This window comes from Haemorhous mexicanus, chromosome 5 (genome assembly GCF_027477595.1).
Source record: "Haemorhous mexicanus isolate bHaeMex1 chromosome 5, bHaeMex1.pri, whole genome shotgun sequence".
NCBI classification, from domain to species: domain Eukaryota; kingdom Metazoa; phylum Chordata; class Aves; order Passeriformes; family Fringillidae; genus Haemorhous; species Haemorhous mexicanus.
In genome coordinates, this window is record NC_082345.1 from 27,597,370 (window position 1) to 27,617,058 (window position 19,689).

Sequence of the window (19,689 nt, forward strand, 5' to 3'; positions counted from 1 at the left end):
CTGGTACGTGGCTAAGCTGGACCTGGAATCAAGTAACTGGGGAGTGAAGAAGGTGGGGCTTATCCCCTTGCTGCCTGGGAAGGGTGGAAGGCTGGCTGGCACCTGTGGTTATGCCCTGGTATCCAGATGTTCATGTCCTATCACTGCTTGTAGCAGGGGCCCTGTCACCACACTGCTCCTCATTACAGCTGCATTCATAGCAGCTCTTCTATGTACATTACACCAGAGGGGAGGCCTTTAAAGTCTTTAAAAGAAACTCCTTGCCAGCATTTTTTTTTGCAGCAAAATAAATATCTAATAAGGAAAATGGCACTCGGCTGTAGACCGTTGTGCCAAGGAATCCTGCTACCCTGCTGAACATGATGTAACTACTGGAAAGCCATTTCCTACTCTGCATCAGTGCAGTTTCTGATAGGAAACCAGTTCTATTTCCTAGCATAGTCGTTCCTGTTTTGAGGTAATGACCCTGTAATGCTACATTAACCAAGCAGGTATAGCTAGCAACACATGAAACAGTCTATGATCTACTTGCCTTTATTTCAATCACTCTGCCTCAATCACTCCCTAAGAACAAAGCCAGCTCCTTGTTTTGTTGGCAAGTCCTCCCTTATTAGAACTGCAAGCATTGTGTTCAGTATCTTGACCCTGCACCTCAGAGAAAGTTTCTGGAAGGGTCCAGAATCAACCATTTGGTCCTTCAGGAACCAGAGTGGATAGATGACCAGGAAGCTGCCCACAGCTGAATAAAAATAGAATTTTTTTTTTTCATAATCTAAAATGTGGTATTTCCCCAGTCTGAGGCTTAGTCTTGTGTCACCTAGAACTCCTCCATAGGTAGTCTGCTGTATGAAGGTGAAGCAGTTGAGAGCTTTAGAGTGACCTGACACTCATTTCCAGTTTATTAGTGCAGGTGGTTCCTCAGGATAGAGCTGTGGATGCAAGGGCCCTTGGGAGAAGAAGCCTTTCCCTGAGACACCCTGAGCTTTGAGCCTGCTGAAGTAGGAACTGATCTTGCTTTTAGCAGAAATTTCCTTCTAGAGAAAGAAGGATGCAGCTTTCAGCTTGGAGGCACCTGTGACCAACTCCCAAGCCGAACGACCACCTCAGCTGAGTATCAGCATCTTCCTGCCAGCACTCCTACACAATGTGCTATGGCTCTGCAGTTTTTGGTGTGTACCACAGCACGGCTCCTGGGGTTGTGCATGGCTCATGGAGATTTTTGCTCTGCTGTAAACTTCTACCAGAGGGGCTTTAATACAGTGCTAGCACACACACTAGGGTACAGTAGTGCTGGCCTCTGGAATCATGGCAGCAGGATCAGGCCTGCAAGCAAAGCCTCACTGCACAGGGCCATTATGCCTCCAAGAGCTCTTGGTCCTGGTGGGGATATGTGGGAGGGATGCAGTCCTTATTCTAAACGAAGCTGATTACAGCAAAAGAAAGAAGGTGACCAAGTCTGATCCTTAAGGTTAATGCCATCACACACCTGGGGGGAAAGGGGATGTCACAACCCTCGGAGATACTAAAGCACCCAAAGCCTTTCTACGCATGTAGTTCAAACAGCCCCTGCAGCATCCAGCAGTACCCAGCTCAAAAGCAATGAAGTTCTCAGGTGTCAGAGCTGACAAACTTCAGTAGTGGTGGCCTCTGCTTGTATGGCATCTTCCACAGGAGGATCTCAAAAGGCTTTGCAATCACAGAGGCACTACGCTCTGTACACCCTTAGGCAGTGGGTAACAAGAATTCCTGGTTTATGCAGACGGAGCAGGCATCATCAAGCTGGTACCAGGGGATGGTCGCTGCCCAGCATTGCTGGGCTCACCAGCAAAAGGCACTTGTGCAGTGAAGAGCCACGTGCCTTGGGGTCTCACAGTTCACCCTGGCACTGGTCCACACCCACTGGGCCCTGTCACAGAAGGGCTGGGTGGAAACCCTCACCAGGGACCTGCTGTCTGGCAACATGCCAGAGTTGTAGCGGGAGTGCCATGGGACGGAGATACCACATCACCACCCCCGAGGGGTTAATAACGACTGAGAAGTTGTCTGCTGTTCTTAAGGCCCCAACGATCTTCCCGACATACACGTCTTGTACCTGAAAGAGAGAGATGGAGCTACCAGCAATTCCAGACCTTTCATCTTGGGGTCCAGCTGTAGTCACGGACATGGAATACTGGGAATGGGCACAGCAGTGGGCAACAGAAGAGTGACCCAGTGGGCAGCTGCCCCTTTATCCCAGAGGCATGGAGTTAGAGTACTCCCTCTCACCCCCCACAGAACACACAGTGATATGGGAAGAGGGGGATCCATGTGCCATGGGACTGCCCTGCTATGCAGTGTGTCAGTGGGGCTTACCTCATACACAGCATCCTCAGGGAAGTGGAGCTTGGCCAGGTTGGTAGTGTAGCGGAAGGGCATGTCTGTCCTCCGGCTGAAGAACACAAGGGCGCTGGCAGCCCGCGACAGTGGGCGCAGAAACACCTCGATCTGGGATTTCTCCTAGGGGTGGGGACAGGTGGGTGAGGCAGAACTGCCAGGAACAGTGTAACTTCTGATTTTGCCCTGTGGGGCTGCTACACCAGCAGGCCCACAACTCCCACAGCTCTTGCTCCTGTTTCTCTGCATCACTTCCCTCTCCGTCCTTATTCTGATGCTCTGTGCTACTCCTGTCTGCTCTCCCAAATGCATCTGCTTTCCCCCTAACCTTGACAATCCTGCGCCCCTGGATTCCCAGGGGGTCCTGGTTGATCTGGATCATCAGGTGGTTCTGCAGGATCTCCTTGGCACTGGGGGAGATGGTGCGGAGATCCGTGGACATGAGGAGCGGAGCTGCCATCACTGTCCACAAAGCCATTTGGGAGCGTGACTGCTCGTAGCTCAGGCCAAAGTTTCCAATGATGAGCTGGAGGGGAGACGGTGAAAAGATGGAAGAAGCAGAAAAAAATTAGAAACTTGTCTGCCTGTCACCCGTAGTGATGCTGCTTCCTGCTGGGAGGGAATGCACAAGGGAAACCTCACACACACTTTTGCTTCCCCTTAAGTAGTCCACCAGTGCCATGGGAGATCTCATCCCTGCTAGCAACATACACTCAAATGCACTCATTTAACACCCTTTGTTTCACCACTATTTGCCCCCAGGCTGTGCAGGGGAGGACAAGAACACCTGAAGAACTTGAGAGGTAAATTCAAGTGGTGAAGGGTTAATTGCAACCACTGTAGTTTTTCCCACAGCTTAGCTAAGGGCAACACCAGCTTTGCCCCGGCAGCAACAGGGCTCCTGCTCCTGGAGCTCTCTTCCTTTGCCCTGTCCCTAGAAGGGGATGCCTGGAGATGCTCATCCCCAGACAGGGTCAGAGCACCCATCACCCAGCCGCACCATGTCCGGGTCGTTCCAGTGGCCGGGGCCAGCTGCCGGCTGCAGCACGTCCTGGTTTGTGAAGAACCAGTCCACAATGGAAAGGACACTGTCCCAGGAGTCCTGGATGTCGTCATAGTTACGCCACAGGTTGCAGATCTCTGCCAGGATGGTGTAGTTCACCTGACAAGGAGAACAGCATCAGGCAGGAGACAAAAAAGAACTGTTCTGCAAGGTGGGGGAGGCAGGGGCAGCACTGTTAAACTGTTGAGAGCTGCATTTCCAGCAAGTGTGTAAACAGAGGAATCTGGAGAACGGCAAGGAGGGAAGGGTAAGGAGGCAAGACAGAGTCATATCCCACTATGCCTGGGCACAGGCCAGTATTATAGCATGTCTGGCAAAACAACCACAGAGGCCATGGGGAAATCTAATAACCTATCAGCTACAAGAATGAGAGCAGCTCAGGACTGACTCAAAAATTGAAAGAGGAAATATGTGAGAGCAACCAATTCTCAAGAAACATATACTAGGAAGATTATCCTATTTCAAGCACTGAAACCAGACAAGATTGTTTCACAAGAAGACTGTCAGGACCAATCCCACACCATCTGATTAGGGTGGAGAGGACACACTCCAGAGCCTTCTTCCCACATACTCCCATCACCTAGCTATATTGGGACCCCCAAGTGTCCCCAGGTGCCTGGCAGGAAGGTCACATTCCCTCTAGGACCTGCACACCATCCAGGGGTGGAAAATTAAGTGGGGTGTAACACCCTGCTCCTGGTGCTCCAGCAAGAGCTCCTCCAGGGCACAGGGGACATGGGAATTTGCCAACAGATGGGAAAACCCTTACCTTGGGGGGAAGACCTCCCTGGTATGCTGGCCAGCTGCAGGAGTAAACAACGGGGCGGCCTGTGGCGTTCAATGCCCTCGCCATTTCTGGGTATCCTTAGGGAGAGGAGATGACAAGCAGTGAAGGGGGTGGCTGGCAGCAGCCTATGTCCCAGTAGCAGCCTTTGTCCCAGCCCAACCAGCAAGGGGAATACCAGGCTAGCCTGGCTTCCTTCCTTACACCAGCTCCAGGGCACACAAACTCCCGCCTCTTTTCCCAACAGCTGCAATAGGAGGCACAAGGGAAGAACTGGCTGGCCCAGTTTTGCTGCAGAGGGCCAGCTGCCCCAGCCCAAGCAGCAGGGAGAGGAATGCCAGAGGCTGGTGAACTTTTACCCTTTGCCTGCTCCTCTGCGGACGAGTAGCACCCATCCAGCTTCAGCATGTCCACACCCCACGCTGCAAAGGTCTGGGCATCCTGCTTCACGTTTTCCAACATGGTGCCTGGGTAGCCCCCACAGGTGAAGATGCCCAGGTCACCATAAATGCCCAGCTTCAGGCCCCTGGCATGGACCTGTGAGGAGAACAGAGCTGCAAGGAGCAAATGAAGGGATCCAAGGTGTCTCCCAGGTACCAGAGTCCTCCTCTTTTCCTTCCCAGCTGTCCCACCATACTGGCATGGGGACAGAGACTCCCAGTGGCCCCCAGCAGGCACTCACATAGTCAGCCAGAGCCTTAATTCCGCTGGGAAATCTCTTGGGGTCGGGAACCAGCTGTCCGGCCGCATCCCGCTGCTTGGCAGACCAGCAGTCATCGATGTTGATGTACTCGTAGCCCAGCTCCCTCCAGCCGTCCTCTGCCAGCCGGTCTGCCATCTCGAAGAAGAGCTGCTCGCTGTGGATTGAGGCATGGCAGGCTGAGACCCTGCGACCTTTGTGCCTCATCAGGTGAGGCAGGCAGAGGGATTTGGGGTTAACTGGGGGCTCTGGAGGGCTGGGGCCATAGGAGGGTCTCCAGCGCTCCCTATCCGTGTTTATTGACCGTACCGAGGGGGAAGCGTTTCCCCGGCTGCCTGAAAAGCTTGGCCACATCCTTCAGCTCTGGGGGCTCTCCAGCCCCGTACCGGGGCGTCTGAGCCTCCCGCCTCCCATGCACCATCCACCCCGGGGTCCCAGGGACGCAGACGGTGCCAGAGCCATCCCGGGCCTGAAGTTCGACCTGACCGAGCCCCATCCACGGACCTGATGCAGTTGCGGGGATCCGCCTGGCAGTCCACGTTGCAGCGGAACCTCTCCCAGGACATCCAGCCCATGGGGGGAGTGCGCGCCAGCCCGTTCTCCAGGGCCACGGAGGGCAGCGCCAGGGCCAGGGCCAGCCCGCTCAGTACCATCGCCTCCATCGCTGCCGCCGCAGCACCAAGCACAGAGCAGCTCTCCCGGCCCGGCCCCGCTCACATGATGCCGTCCGCATCAGCTGACTGACCGCCCACGCCTCTCGCCCGCCTGCACTACCGCGCCCCGCCGGTACTGCAGCCCAAGGCGGTGCCGCCCCATTAATATCGCTCCCCCCGGCTACACCCTGTCCGTGCTGCACCCCGTAGCCGGTGCCCATCAGCACTGCGCCCAGCCCGTATTGCACCCCATTGCAGCTGCATCCGGTTGCTGCCACCCTGTCACCGTCGCCCCCGTGCCTGCTGCACCCCACAGTGATTCCGGGAGCGGGGGGTTTAGGTCCCCCCCAGGTTGCGAACCCGCAGAGGTGTCGGGCTGAGCGAAGGGCTGCGGGAGGACGCGGCTCCGGTCTGGCTGCGCTGTCCCCGGCCCCCCCGCTCCCCCCTGGCTGCCGGCGGGGCGGTGCTGCCGGCGCGGCGGGACGGCCCCGGCGGCCGCAGGAGCCTTCCCCCGCCCGGCCGCGGCAGGGTCGGGCTGCCCCGCACCGCCGAGCAGCAGCGGCCGGAGGTGAGGCGGGCCGGGCGGGGGCCGGGGTCCCGCCGTCTCAGGGGAGGCGCTGGGCAAAGGCGAGGTGGCGCCGGGGCCGGGCCGGGGCAGGGCGGCGGCGGGAGGGGAGCGGCGGTGGGGCCGCGGGGGTCGCAGGCACACGACGAACTCACCCACGGAGGGGCACAGACTCCCACAAAGACACGCAGCCCCATCGCACAGGCGTGCGCCCGCACACAAAGACACAGAGCCCAGCACGGCACACGTGGGACCCCCGCAGCCCCCTGGCGTCTGAGCTGGCCCGGGCCGCCCCGGCTGTCCGCAGCCAGAGTGTGCCAGGCTGGAAGCTCCTCAGGGCAGAGCGCCTCCACGGAGCAGCCTTTCCTTGTGTCTGATCGGGGTCTTGGGCATTTTTCAGCGGGGGTCCGTGCCCCCATGTCCTCAGCCGTGCCCCACAAGCACTGATGGGAGAGAGGGGCTCCGGGAGGGATTCTGGGTGTTGCTCAGCAGTGGGGAGCTCCTAGCGCCCAGATCTGTCCTGGGAGTGGTGGCTGTGGTTTGTTTTCTAAATATTTCTATGTGTGGAGTTTTAGCGGTTGGAAATCCTTTTGCAATTGGACAATCCACAAAGGTTGTGCTGGCTCTGTCCTACAAGGCTCTGTCCTCCTTGACTTGCTGAGTCGGCTGCCAAAGGGCCTCCACAAATGGGGCAGTGACAGCTCTGGCAAAGCATTTCTGTTTTTCTTTTAATAAACCCAAAACAAACCCAGGAGCCAGAAAACAAACCCACAGGAGCACTGGCCTGAGCTGGGGTGGGGCTCAGGCTTTGCACTTGTTCCCCCAGTTTTGCTATCCCAGTTTCCAGTGCTGCTTGCCTGCACTGAGGACCCTGGATTTCTGAGGTGGGAGTGATACAGCCCTTACTGTATCTGTTCATAACTCCTTCTTCTTCATCCTTTTTTTCCACCAAAGATGGTGCTCATCACGCTGAAGCCTCAGACACCCTCGGCTAGGGAGCAGCCTGGCCAAGGAAGACAGCGAGGGTTTGCAGTCTGACCCGCACAGCTGGTATGGCACCTTGCACCCCACTGCTGGTGAACCTGCTGGAGCTGGGAGTTCTTCTGCCAGGAGGGCTGGTGGGGGTGGGTGATCCTGCATGGAGACAGGGAGTAGGGAAAGGGGACAGAAGTGTAAGTTCCACAGCCCTTGGGTCTGAAACGCTCTCCTCATCCTGCCTTCTAATAGAGAGCAAAATAAGTGCCTAGCAGGCAGAGAGGCAAATTTCTTTGATGTGCCCCATTAAAAACCAGCAAAGTAGGTCATCTGTGGTATAAGAAATTAAACAGCAGTGTTGACATCTGCAGGGAAGGCAGGTGTCTGGGTGGTGTGGCTCTGGTAGTGATCTCCTCCTTGAAGCAGCGAGGAACCAGCCTGCCCTTTGTAGGGTACCTGCTGGGTTTGATAGTGTCCTGTATCAGTGGGGGCTGCTTTTCTCTGGGAGCAGGATCAGGCCTCTTCTGGTGGGGCCAGTGACATGCTCCTCACACCAAGACAACCTCTTCCCCCTCTCTTCCTCCGCTCCTAGGTGGGGCGATGAAGCTGAATGAGCGGAGCGTGGCCCACTACGCCACCTGCGACTCGCCTGCCGACCACACCGGCTTTCTGCGCAAGCGGGTGGAGCGGCACCACCACCATGGCACCTCCTACCAGCGCCGCTGGTTCGTCCTCAAGGGAAACCTCCTCTTCTACTTCGAGGAGCGGGAGAGCCGGGAGCCCGTGGGGCTGGTGGTCCTGGAGGGCTGCACTGTGGAGCTGTGCGAGGCTGCTGAGGAGTTCGCCTTTGCCATCCGCTTTGATGACGCTGGTGCCAAGGCTTATGTGCTGGTGGCTGACGGGCAGGCTGCTATGGAGGCCTGGGTGAAGGCACTCTCACGGGCCAGCTTCGACTACATGCGGCTGGTGGTGAGGGAGCTGGAGAAGCAGCTGGAGGAGGCCTGCAAGAGCTTGGCTGCTTGCCGTCAGTCTCCAAGGAGGTCCTCCTCCTCTGGCAGGAAGAGGCATCTCTCCAACCCTGCCTTGCAGCCTCTCCAGGAGAAGTCCACCACCCTGGAGAATGGCTACTCCACATGGAGTAGTGGTGGCTGTGTCACCGGTGGAGCTACCTGCTCTGACCACGATGGGGGGCAAACAAAGCCCCCGCCCCTGCCTCCACGCCGGCGCTCGGCTGCCAGCAGTGCCACAGGATCCCCAGCACCTGGCCTCTCACCAGCCATGCTGGAGAGCCCAGTGCCACCGGAAACCATCTGCTTCTCCAAGCTGCACAATTGGTACGGGCAGGAGATTGCAGTGCTGAGACGGGAGTGGCAGGAGAGGCAGAAGAGGGGACACCCGTGACTGGGGGCACAGGATACAAGTCACTGGCCAGCTGATGCCTGGCAGCCTGTCCTGCATGCAGGAGGAGTGAAGTGAGGGACTCTGCTTGACCCCTGCCCTCCTGAGTGGCTGAGTGTGCAATGTGTGTATGCTTCATTTGGGAGGGACTCAAATCTCCTCTAAACCTCACATTTCATTTCCATGAGGCTTTATACAGCCGGGGAGTGTGGAACACCAGGGGAGCCACCTTTACTTAAACTCTCTCTGCTGGAAATAGGAGCTGCCCAAATCAGCACATAAGCAATGAACCTCAGCCAACAGGCTTGGCCACTTGCTGTCCTGACATAGTGGATGCTCCGGGTGATTCACCCCTACCTCTCCTTCACCACTTTTTTTTTGTTGTTGTTGTTTTGTTTCTCAGTGTGGAAGTTTGCTTTTGGTCAGCGTTTATTGCCGTCTGTGGTCTTGTGCCAAAGTCCTGCCTTTGTTCTTTTGTGGCAGATAAGGCTGGGCTCTTATGAAGTGCCTCTGACAGGCCACTGGCCCCGGCGCGTGCCTCCAGCCTCGTGCCTCTCTCACTACAGGACGTGTGAGCCACTGCAGCTGTTGCTGGCCCAGCAGCTGGGGCTTTTGCATAGTTATTTTAATTTCATCTGCACTAACCCTTCCTTCAGCTAAGTCCTTCAGGATGTGGATATCGTGGTCTTGCAACTGGCTCTTTATGTGCTCACACTCAGCAGCAAGCCTGAAATGGAGACACAGAGCTTGGCCTGAAGCCTCAGAAGGACACCAGGAGCACCCCAGGGCTGATCTGGACTCTGTTAAGCAGTAACCAAGCCTGCTAATATCTCTGGCTCAAGGTTTCCCTGTTTCTATACAGGGATGCTAAAGCCTCTTTACCTGGGCAGGAGTAAATTTCTCAGCCTTTGTTTAGACCACAGCCCCTGCAAAGTGCCATAGAGGACTCAGTCAGCTCATCGGGCTGCTTGTCCAAGAGGGTGTCCAGAGCCACACTCCTGCAGGGCCTCTCAGTGCTTGGCTCTGCCCAGATCCCGGCAGTGCTGTGCAGTTGAAGGAGAGGCTTTGAAGGGCGGGGAGGGAGAGAGGCCTGGTTCAGGAGGAGAAGTGAAGGTGTGGGAGTGAGTTACGGGTGTTGGCAGTGTCCAGGCTTGCCTCTCCAGTGTCAAAGACATGTTGTTGCCTTCTACCAAGCCTGCACCTGGCCTGCCAGCGCTTCCCTCTGATTTCATGTCAGCATTGCTTGGCTAATCTCTGCAGCACATCCTATCCTCCCAGCGGGCTGGGAGGGCTGCAGGGAGGACATGCCTGTCACCTCACAATGGAAACAGACTTGTCCATCATTAGGTCAGAAGCCTTGGCCACAAGGCACACGGTACAAGTGTAGGTCAGTGCCAAGTCCAGGGACTTGGAATGGGGTTTAAAAATCTCCCTTATCTAGTTGCATACTTCCCATCTGAAAACATTAAACCTTTTTTTATTGTCCTTTTTTATTAAAGAGCTTTGCTAGGAAAGCAAAAGCCCATTTCAGATCATGACTGGCTGGAACCTTTCTGGATTTAAACACACTCAGCTTCCCACTTTGCCATAGCCTGTAGAGATAGCCAATGCAGAAGTCAAATGAATTCTGTTAACTCTTGGTGCCTTTTAAAGTATGTCTCTGGTAGTTTTGGAGATGAGCTTCCAGCCTCCTGACTAATTATAGCTTGATGGTATATTAGAGGAAATCAGATCTTAAATTAGATCTTAAAAATGACTTTAGGCAGTGAGAATGTAACCTTCACTTGTGAGTAACACAATCCAGTCCTCTCCAGTTCGTGGCTGTATTACTTCACAGCAACGGTCTTCCAGTTTGGGAGGATTATTTTTGTTCGGCTTTTGTGGAAACAGTTCTGAAAAACTGGGAGCAGGTGGCCAAGAGGCAAGGCCCTGGCTTCCTCAGCAGCTTAGCTGGTTGGACGTAGGGGCCATTTGTGCCTCCCTGTCCTGCTGCTTGAAAAGTTCAGTAGTGCAGCATTTCTGGTGGCAAATGTGTCCCTTTTCCCATGCCAGGACAGCAGCATCAGGGGATTGCACTACCTGGTGCCTCGTTGCTCTGAGCATGGGTATTTTGGGACCAAGGTCAAATTTGTCAAGCATTTTCCTGTGGTTATATTTTTTTAATGTAATACAGAGAGAATATTCCTGATGTCTCAGATTAACATAAGGCAGATTGACAGTAAAGACTCAACTTGCAAAACAAATCAAAAGGTAGTGGCAGTTCCTACATGAGACCCAAGAATTGGGAGTGACTTGAAAGGGAAGATAAATTAACAAAGCCAGTTCTGTCAGAACTGAAACTGAGACAGTATTATTCATTTAAGGGCAGTTTCACTTTTAAGAAGCTTAGTGTGTTTTAATAAGCCAGGATTGTGCTCGTAACACTACTAAAGAGCTTATATTTAATGCTTTAATCTGTCCCATTCAAATGGCACAATTTCCACGCTACCTAGCTTTGCGTTAGCCCATATCCCAGCTAAATCCCAAATCCTGCAAATGAGGCACTGCGCTCTGCTTTCCATCTGATCGTGTTTGGAATCATTCTGTGTTCTATTCTGCAGTGCTGACAAGAAAATGGCTGAATCTCGATCCACATTTTTGCTCAGCCCAGCCATCCATGCCTAGCCTTTGCTAGGTCTCCAAAGCACTGCGTGGCTTTGGATAGGCTTGATCAAGGTTTCCTCAACATCCCACTGTTGTAGCAGCCGTGTTGGAGCCTTGCCTAAATTTGTAGAGGAGTACAGGTTTTTCAATGACCTCTGCCACTTGCTTCATTAGGCAGGAAGCACCTGAGTGCTGCACTGCCTCCTCAGAGATGGAGGCTATCGAGCCAGCCCAGCTGAATTGCTTGTGCTGGCAGTGCCTTCGAAGCAGCCCCCAGGCAGGAGGCCAGGATTTCAGCTGGCTGATGGAGCAGAGATTGTTACAGGGAAGGCAGAGAGTTTTCACTGCACATTATCCCTGGCAGCAGAATAAGGCTGAGTGCCACCCAGGGTTTTTCTCCAGTCGTTCAGGTTTGGACTGTTTCACCTCCTGCCTCCACTTTCCCTTTTTATTTTTAAAAATAGAGAATGTCTGTCTAAACAGGTTCCTAGGCAAGGGGGGAGCTGACACTGAAGTTGAATGGGTACTTTTCTTAAAGTACTGAAGTAAGATCCTTCTCTAGAAGTTTTCTTTAGTGCACAAGCGATGAGAGGAAGGTGCTAAATTTTTAAAGAAATTTAAAGATGAAGGGCAGTTCTGACATGGCCTTTGTGAGCTGTGCCAGGAAGGGCTCCCAATCCTGCTAAAATAGTTGGTTAAATTCTTACATTTTTCTGAGGCTGGCATTTCAGATTTGAGCTCGTGATACATAATTTCTGCACTTTTTTTTTTTTTTTTTTGGTACAACTGTGCTGTTTTCCACTGAATCCAGGTGAAGAGTAACCCGAAGGTTTTACCCGTGGCCACTCTTAGCCGTGTGGTGGACAATCATGACCAAGATCAGGCGTTTTGTGTTACAGTAGCTACTGCACTAATAGTGCCTGGGGTGCTACCCCTCAGTGTTACCTCTCTCGGCTGCCTTTGCGGAGAAGCTGAAAAAAAAGCCCCACTGAAATGCACGGGGGCATCTTTCACCAGCAGCACCAAACCTGTATTCCGCACAATTACCGCACAATTACCTGGAAAACACTACGAGCGACTCCTGCCTTTCCGAGCGCTTCTATTTTAGGTAGGGCGTGTTCCCTTTTTTAGGAGATGGTTTTGCATGCGCCTCTGTTTTACACGCGGAACTTGTATTATACCTTGCATTACATTGTTTATAGAGTTTGTTTTACACGCGGAACTTGTATTACGCATCCCATTACATTGTTTAGAGTTTGTATTTTATGCCGCGAAGCTGAATAAACCGGTTTGATTTGTAGCCCGTGCGCTGTTAATGGAGCCGTGAAGCCCCCTTGGCGTGTCTGCAGGGCCTGGCCATTCCCGCCCGGCCCGGCTTTCCCCTTACCGGGAAGTGCCGGGAGGAGACCGGCCCCTCTCTCCCTCCGTCCCCCCGGGGTCACCGAGAAACGCCCTCAGACCCGGGGAGGGGGCGCGGCCTCGGCCGCGCATGCGCGGTGCTGACCTCACCGCCTTCCCCACAAGCCTCGCGAGATCCCAGGTGACGCCTGGGCTGGGCCGCGGCTGGGGGCAGGCGGGACGATGGCAGCGACAGCCGGGCGGCTCCTGGCGGCGACCGTGGCTCGCACGGGGCGTGCGGGCTGGGGCGAGTCGGGCCGGGTCCTGGCCATGCCGCTGGTGCCCTCCCGGGGCGCCACCGTCACCCGCAGCGGCGCCATTTTGCCCAAGCCGGTTAAGGTGAGTGAGGGGCGAGCGGGCGGAGGCGGCAGCAACGGGCGGCAGCGGTGGCCAATCGGTGCCTGTGCAGCTGCTGTGGGCGGGGCCGTGGAAGTGAGTGACATTGCTTGGGACCAATGAACGGGGGGCCGCGGGCGGGGATGCGGAAGCGCTCGGCAGCGGGAGGGAGACGTAGCGGCCCCCCGCGCGTGCGGGGCTCACCGGGCCCCTGTCCCCCGCGTTGCCCCGAGCCAGGCAGCGCTGCGACGCAAGGGGGAGATCAGTACCCGCCTCCACGCCGCCCCTTGTCACCGGCGACCGGCTCCTCCTCCCTAAGCCACGGGTGTTCCCTGCCCCGGGCTGCCCGCTCGCTGGTGCGGGAGTGTTTGTAACGCTATAATAAATCCGATAATAAAGCGCGCTGCGGTGACCGGCGCTTGGCACTAGGGACGCAGATCGTTCTGCGGGCCGCTTCCCGGGCCCTCCGCTCGCCTGGGGAGCCGCGGGTGCGCCGGTTCAGCCAAAGTGCGACTTGCTTGGATGTAAAGATCCATTTTTTACAATCGACTCCTTGCAGACGCCCTTCGGCCTCCTCAGAGTGTTCAGCGTCGTGATCCCTTTCCTGTATGTTGGCACTCAGATCAGTAAGAACTTTGCAGCCTTACTTGAAGAACATGATATCTTTGTCCCAGAGGATGACGATGACGATGATTAAAGGGTATGTCATTAACTATACCAGCAATCTAATTATTTGTGCTTCCCGTTTGGCTTGGGGCAGGGAGGAGAATCTCAGACAAGTAAATACAGCCAGCAACAGCTTAAAAGATATGCTTGCAGTTAAACACATGGACAGGGATATGCCTTTGGCTATGAACTTTTTTGTTTTGTACCAGAGTAGACCAGACTGGTATCTGCAATCTCCACACCAGGCATTTCTTAGAGACTGGAAAAAGCGATGGTGTTTTAGATCTTGCCAGCTAAATCAGAAATAAAATGTAGTCAATGAGGGTTTATACTGCAGATAGCAGAGAGACTTCAGGGTTCCTACATTACATACACATCCAAAGAAGGACAGCAGAGCTGCTGAGGAGTCTGAAGTACACCTGTTATGAGGAGTGGCTGAGGGAGCTGGGACTGTTTAGCCTGGTGAAAAGAAGGCTCAGGGGAGAGCTCATCACTCTCTGTAACTTCCTGAAAGGAGGCTGGAGCCAGGTTGGGTTCAGTCTCTTTTCCGAAATAACAAGCAACAGGACAAGAGGAAGTAGCCTCAGGTTGTGCTGAGGGAGGCTTAGATTGGATGTTAGGAAACATTTCTTCAGGGAAAGGGTTGTCCAACATTGGAGCAGGCTGCCCAGGGAAGTGGTGGAGTCACATGCCCTGGAGGTATTTAGAGGAGGTGTAGACAAGGCACTTAAGGACATGGTTTAGCAGTGGACTTGGCAGTACTGGGTTAGCAACTGGGACTCAATGAACTTGAAGGTCTTTTCCAGCCTAAACGATTCCATGATTTTGTTCTACTTGTTTACCTGTTTAAAAGTCTTCTCCTAACTCACAGAATGACTCTTTTAAAACAGAATCATGTAGTCTCTGAAATTCTGATATAGGTGAACAATTTAAGAGCATTCCGGAACCTATCAGAACAAACTGTCTGCTGGGTGTTACAGCACTGATCTCTAGAGTAGTTGAACCATTCAGACTCATTGCAGAAAGGAAGAATGGAAATAATTCACCTTTATCTGCACTGTGCTACACTTTCTACCGTTTTCTGTTTAGCTTGCTCTTCTGTAAAGATTTGAGTTTGGGTGTATTTGATTCTTTATAGAACAAAGAAACTGTTTTGGAGAAGTTGTTGTACATAATGTAGATTTATAGTCAGTTTGGTGGATGTATTCCAGTTGATAATGGGTTTTCCAGCATGCACTGCGCAGCTAAAAGCTAAGACTTATAAGATTGCAAGGACTGCACTGGCCTGTTGTTAACTCCCTTTATGTAAACCCCATCTTGTGTAGTTTTGGGAGGAGGATGCAGACTGCAGCTCAGTAGTGCTGTCTCTAACAGCTTGTTTTTCTATTTGCAGCACTGGAACAGAAGAACAGAAAGGAGAAAGCCATTGACAAAACAATGGTTCCAACATCTGTCACCTATGTTTTGTCCTTCCTAAAGGGGACAGGGGGCTTTGTATCCCCTTTTGCCAGTGAGTGTCCTGCACATCTCTGTATGCTGGAAATCTGTAGATCAGGGTTGAAGGAAGTGCTTGATAGGCCCTGCGTCCTTGCACACACACGCTCACCTCATCAAAGACTGCTTGGGATGCCTTTAATTAGCAACATGGGAAACACTTAATTAAAGACCCAGAGATTGACATGTGCAACTTTGGTCCTGTGTTTTTATACATGATTTGCCTATGTCCTAGCATTTCTGTCTTAACCTTTCTATCTCTGGATGTCTTTTCCAGTAGGGAGGCTCTCCTCATGCTTATTTTCTCTTTTGAGTCCTTTCAGTAACTCAGTACTGATCTACAGGATGCGTGGAATCCTAGGGGAGGCAGCAGCCCCACAACACAGCCATGTTAAAGAATGGAGTGCACATTGACAATGGCACTGTTCCACAACCTAGCAGCTGTATCTGATGGGGACGGGGTCATTAACTTCACCTCACTGAAGATGAAAGACAGTAATATCATCACAGAGTTAAAACTTTGAGTGGCTTTGGTAAAAGGTTGAGATCCCAAGTTGCAAATGAACTTGTTCATGTGTGTTACAGCATTTCATCTCTGAACGCTGGCTCCAAGTATCTAATACTTCCTAGGTAGTTCAGTACTTCCTCCTGGAAGAGCCCTAAGGTATTTGTTTTCTTCACTGTATGAAATTCAACTCCTCTTTTCATAAAAGTGTTTGCTATTGCACTTAAATCCTTGCATCATAGACTTAAAAGGTCCTCTTTCCTGTTACATCACAGGAGGAGTATCACAGTCACAGCAGACCAGCTGTTCTCTCAGAATCAAACCTTGAGAGGTTGGTCAATTGTTTATTTTTCTTAAGCCAGCACTGCCCCCAGTGTCTCATGATTTCTGGTCACTAGATCTGGCCTCTTCACTGCCCAATTCTTCCTTCCTTATTGGTGTTGCTGTTGAATTGGGAGCAGTGTACAGTTCCAACACCACATTTGTTCCCTTATTCTTTGGCACAGCTTTTAATGTTTGCTCACTAACTCTCCAGCATGGCTACTGAGAGAAAAGGGAGCCTGTAATCTGAGTAACCCCAAGAGCTGCAGCTAAAGGCAGCCATCAGGTTCTTGAGTCAGTTCATATCTGAGTTGCCCCCTCATTGCCCAAAGCCACCTGAGAAGTGGCTGTTCCAGTTTATCTGCTCTTGGGAGCCAAACGTCTACCTACTTCTGTTTTATATGCTGCCAAAATCCTTTTCACTGCTTTGTCCCTCCTGAGCCCCTCCTGACTTTGTCAACCCTGTCCTTAAAAACATGCCAACCCTGGAGCCCCAAGGTACCTATGTACACATCCCTGAGGAGTGCTGTGCTACAGGCCTCATGGGGTAAAAAGCCCCAGGACTTACAGGATAAAAAGATGTTTATTTAGGCTGGAAAAAAGAATTTTGAGTGTATTACAAATTGCCAGTGCTGGTCACATCTGGAAGAGCTCCAGCACCCAGTTACTTGCTGAAAACCTGTTCTCTGCTTAGAGAATAAATTCTCCTTATCCCTCTCAAAAGGGAACTAGTAATTCCTGATTCAGTGGATGAGGTGATGGTGGGACACCTTCTCCTGCTAGGCTTCAGGAGCTCTTATGAGACCCTTCCTATTCTAGAAAACAGTACAAATTCCCTTTTTTTCCAGGTAATTTCATTTTACAGCAGAGAAATAGACTCTACTGATGTTTTATTGCACAAGGATTTATTTGCCTACTGGATTTGATATTTTCTCTGTGAGAAACGAAGGAGACTAATGTCCAATAAAAAACACAAGGTCACCAAAATCATAGGATGAAATTGCAAGACACTTCATGAATACACGTATCCCTCAAGCACAAGAACATTTCTGCCCTTTTCCTCACAGAGCTAACATCTTCAGATGGGCTGCAAGCTAAGCACAAAGAGCAGCAGCCAGGCTGTGTTGTGGTCATTCAGCAGACAACCCAGGGCAAGTGATGGGATAAATGCCATCCACTGAAAATACACACTGGCAAAACTAGGAAATTACAGCTTTTCAATCAGATCATAATCACTTGCACAGGTTCTGGATTCACCTAGTCATTAGGCTCCTAAGATGCTAGAGAATCTCTTGGTATGGATTTTTTTTTTCTATTGTATAGAACTTTATTTGTAATATAAGGCAGGAAGACACAGAGTCAGTTTCTCAGGGATTGTGGCCTGCATAGAATTTGGACAGGAAGTCTTTAGGTTGTGGCGTTTCCGTCTCATGGAAGTACCTCATGACGTGAGTCCTCTGCTTCCAGACATGAATGGTTTCTTGAAGCTCCATTTTCCCCTGCACACACACAAAAGAATTTTAGACTAGTTGGCAGTTAGAGCCCAAGTCTAATCACACAGTACTGTGAAAGTTATTTGAGTGAACTTAAAAACACCTACAAAAATAATAGCTGCATCAACAGTTCTGTACTCCTACAGCCTGCATGCATCACCTGCATGGTGACACGAATACACTGGTCCTGCCTTGGGACTTGAGAGGATTTCTCTGCAGCACAGCTTCCCAGCCCTGTGAAACAGGCAAGAGACTCTGTCCCCTTCTTAAAAGCTGCTTTGTTTCTCTCCTGACCAGCACCTCCCATAAAATTCTACACAACATTCCTAACTTTCGAGCACCTCTACTGAATTTGGGTGAACAGCAACACTTCAGCTGTAAAATTAACTGCTGCCAAGTGCTTTGCACCAGTATCACTGCCACTGAGACATGCAACTTCTTCATAATTTCATTCTTTTGTACTGGTTTTATAGGATGGTAGCACAGAGCAAAATGAGACTGCCTGGAATTGTCACCTAGAATACTATCTAAGATTTTGTTTCCAGATTTTTTCATCATGTAAAGACAGAGTAATTGTCTTGAAATGCAAGAAACAAACCAGGTGAGCCTGGCAGTCATTGTTTGGAAGCTTTCTAATGCATTAGAACTGCAGAGGTGAGTTACTGTTGCTCAGACAGATTTTGAAGCCTGTGGTGCTGATTATTGCTTTGAAGCAGACAGGTCTCTCAGGCCTGTAACACCACCAGATGTGTTACAGAGCTGGAGCGTTCTGCCACCCAAAACCAGCTTTTCACCAAGTACTTGCATTGTAATATATGTTTCAGAATCAGTGAAGAAAACTATTTTCCAATCCAATGAAGTACTGTAGAGGGTAGAAAGCTCATTTTTAATAGCAATCTAGTGAGCAGCACCTATTTTCCCTTACATTGCTGTTGTTAAAAAAAAAGGCAAGCAAGCCAAGCAATAAAAAAAGGGAAGAAACTTAGTGTTTTAATTATCACTTTGCTTGACATACACTTGCTGAATTCTAAAGCTACCTGATCCCTTATCAAGGTTTGCTGGCATAGATATTACCAATCCAACTGCAAGAGACAACCACTCTATAGACAAGCTGGTACAAAGTTGTCCCTCTCCTCCATCACACTCACCACCAATCAGCCGCATTCTCTGCAGCTTCAACAAGTCAGTAGTAACTGTGTGTACCTTAATAACCAGCATGTCTATCACGCGTGGGTCCGTAACGTGGGCGTTCTTCATGAACATCTCCCGCACCTTGTTCCGGCCCTGTTTCACCGTGATGTCCAGCTGGTACAGGTGCACTAAGAGAAACACAACACCTACTGCGGTCACCCACGTCGCTCTGCACTTGTTCCACCGGCAACGTGCGACTCAACTCTAAAAATCGCTACACTGTCACTCGTTCGGCTGCACCAATGTCATTAAGGCCGTTCCGACCTTGAGCCCGCGCGGCAGTCCCCGCGTCCCTCACCCACCCGTGTTGGGCACCTCGCGGTACCAGGCCCGGTACAGCTCCCTGACGCGCCGCTTCGCCTCGCCCAGGTCCCGGCTGAAGATCGGCTTCACGGCGGCCGACACAACTCCCTTGCCCGCCACCGCCATCTTGATGCCGCCGCCACCTTCCCCGCCGCCCACGGGAACGCACAGGGCGCGGCAACTTCTTCTATTGGCCGGCCGAGCTGCCACTCCAGCCTTCCGGCCGGCTGTCTCCCATTCGATTGGTCGGAAGGAACACCAACCACCCAATCACCATGCTGCAAGGCGTTCAGCAGCTGCGGGGCGGGCCCACACCGGGCCCCGCCTCCTGCTGCCGCGGGTCCGCCCCGCCCCTCAGAGCCCGCTCCTCCCTCAGGGCAGGGTTGGGGCAGAGATTTGGAGCGGTCCAATTGTTCTCTTCGCTCCGGAACGCCGCGAGCGGCCTCTGTTCGGTCAGGCAAGTGGGCTTTCTCTCAGTCACTATTGCAGGCTAGAAAAGACACTCCCTGCTTTAGCTATACCCGTGTTTTATCCAAATACGCGCGTGCCGGGACCTCTCCAAAGTTCTCTTTAAACACACTGGGGTATGTGCTGGCCCCTGTAAATCCGAACACACGCAGTTCGGTGTCACTGAACAGACCAGAAAAGTAACACTGAAATGATCTTGAAAGACGCAGGTGCTGGGTGTGAGGAAAGAAACCTCAGGTGAGTGTCTGGGCAGGAGCACAGCAGGGCTTAGGCAACCACAAAGAAGAGGGGCCAGAAAGATTTCACATCACTTTTATTCTTTCAAGTGAAAAGCATAAATGTGTAAACTTGCAGTTTCTG

At 52.2% G+C, this 19,689-nt stretch overlaps 4 protein-coding genes across 4 annotated transcripts; 2 read left to right on the forward strand and 2 right to left on the reverse strand.

The window, feature by feature from the left end:
- Positions 1 to 518: 518 nt before the first annotated feature.
- On the reverse strand, positions 519 to 5,997 carry NAGA (alpha-N-acetylgalactosaminidase). Its single transcript, XM_059846558.1, has 8 exons — positions 5,425 to 5,997; positions 4,903 to 5,077; positions 4,580 to 4,757; positions 4,206 to 4,300; positions 3,374 to 3,535; positions 2,702 to 2,899; positions 2,353 to 2,496; positions 519 to 2,092 (listed from the first exon to the last, which is right to left on the reverse strand). Exons 1-8 carry the CDS (start codon positions 5,580 to 5,582, stop codon positions 1,910 to 1,912), a joined length of 1,293 nt encoding a protein of 430 aa, XP_059702541.1. The 5' UTR covers positions 5,583 to 5,997; the 3' UTR covers positions 519 to 1,909.
- Positions 5,998 to 6,036: 39 nt separating this feature from the next.
- On the forward strand, positions 6,037 to 12,454 carry PHETA2 (PH domain containing endocytic trafficking adaptor 2). Its single transcript, XM_059846560.1, has 3 exons — positions 6,037 to 6,141; positions 7,093 to 7,188; positions 7,706 to 12,454. The coding sequence occupies exon 3, from the start codon at positions 7,714 to 7,716 to the stop codon at positions 8,512 to 8,514; it is 801 nt and encodes a 266-aa protein (XP_059702543.1). The 5' UTR covers positions 6,037 to 6,141; positions 7,093 to 7,188; positions 7,706 to 7,713; the 3' UTR covers positions 8,515 to 12,454.
- Positions 12,455 to 12,681: 227 nt separating this feature from the next.
- On the forward strand, positions 12,682 to 15,241 carry SMDT1 (single-pass membrane protein with aspartate rich tail 1). The gene is made up of 3 exons (XM_059846562.1): positions 12,682 to 12,891; positions 13,448 to 13,588; positions 14,948 to 15,241. The coding sequence occupies exons 1-2, from the start codon at positions 12,736 to 12,738 to the stop codon at positions 13,583 to 13,585; spliced, it is 294 nt and encodes a 97-aa protein (XP_059702545.1). The 5' UTR covers positions 12,682 to 12,735; the 3' UTR covers positions 13,586 to 13,588; positions 14,948 to 15,241.
- Positions 15,242 to 17,176: 1,935 nt separating this feature from the next.
- NDUFA6 (NADH:ubiquinone oxidoreductase subunit A6) lies at positions 17,177 to 19,038 on the reverse strand. Its single transcript, XM_059846561.1, has 3 exons — positions 18,861 to 19,038; positions 18,571 to 18,686; positions 17,177 to 17,373 (listed from the first exon to the last, which is right to left on the reverse strand). The coding sequence occupies exons 1-3, from the start codon at positions 18,985 to 18,987 to the stop codon at positions 17,242 to 17,244; spliced, it is 375 nt and encodes a 124-aa protein (XP_059702544.1). The 5' UTR covers positions 18,988 to 19,038; the 3' UTR covers positions 17,177 to 17,241.
- Positions 19,039 to 19,689: the final 651 nt, after the last annotated feature.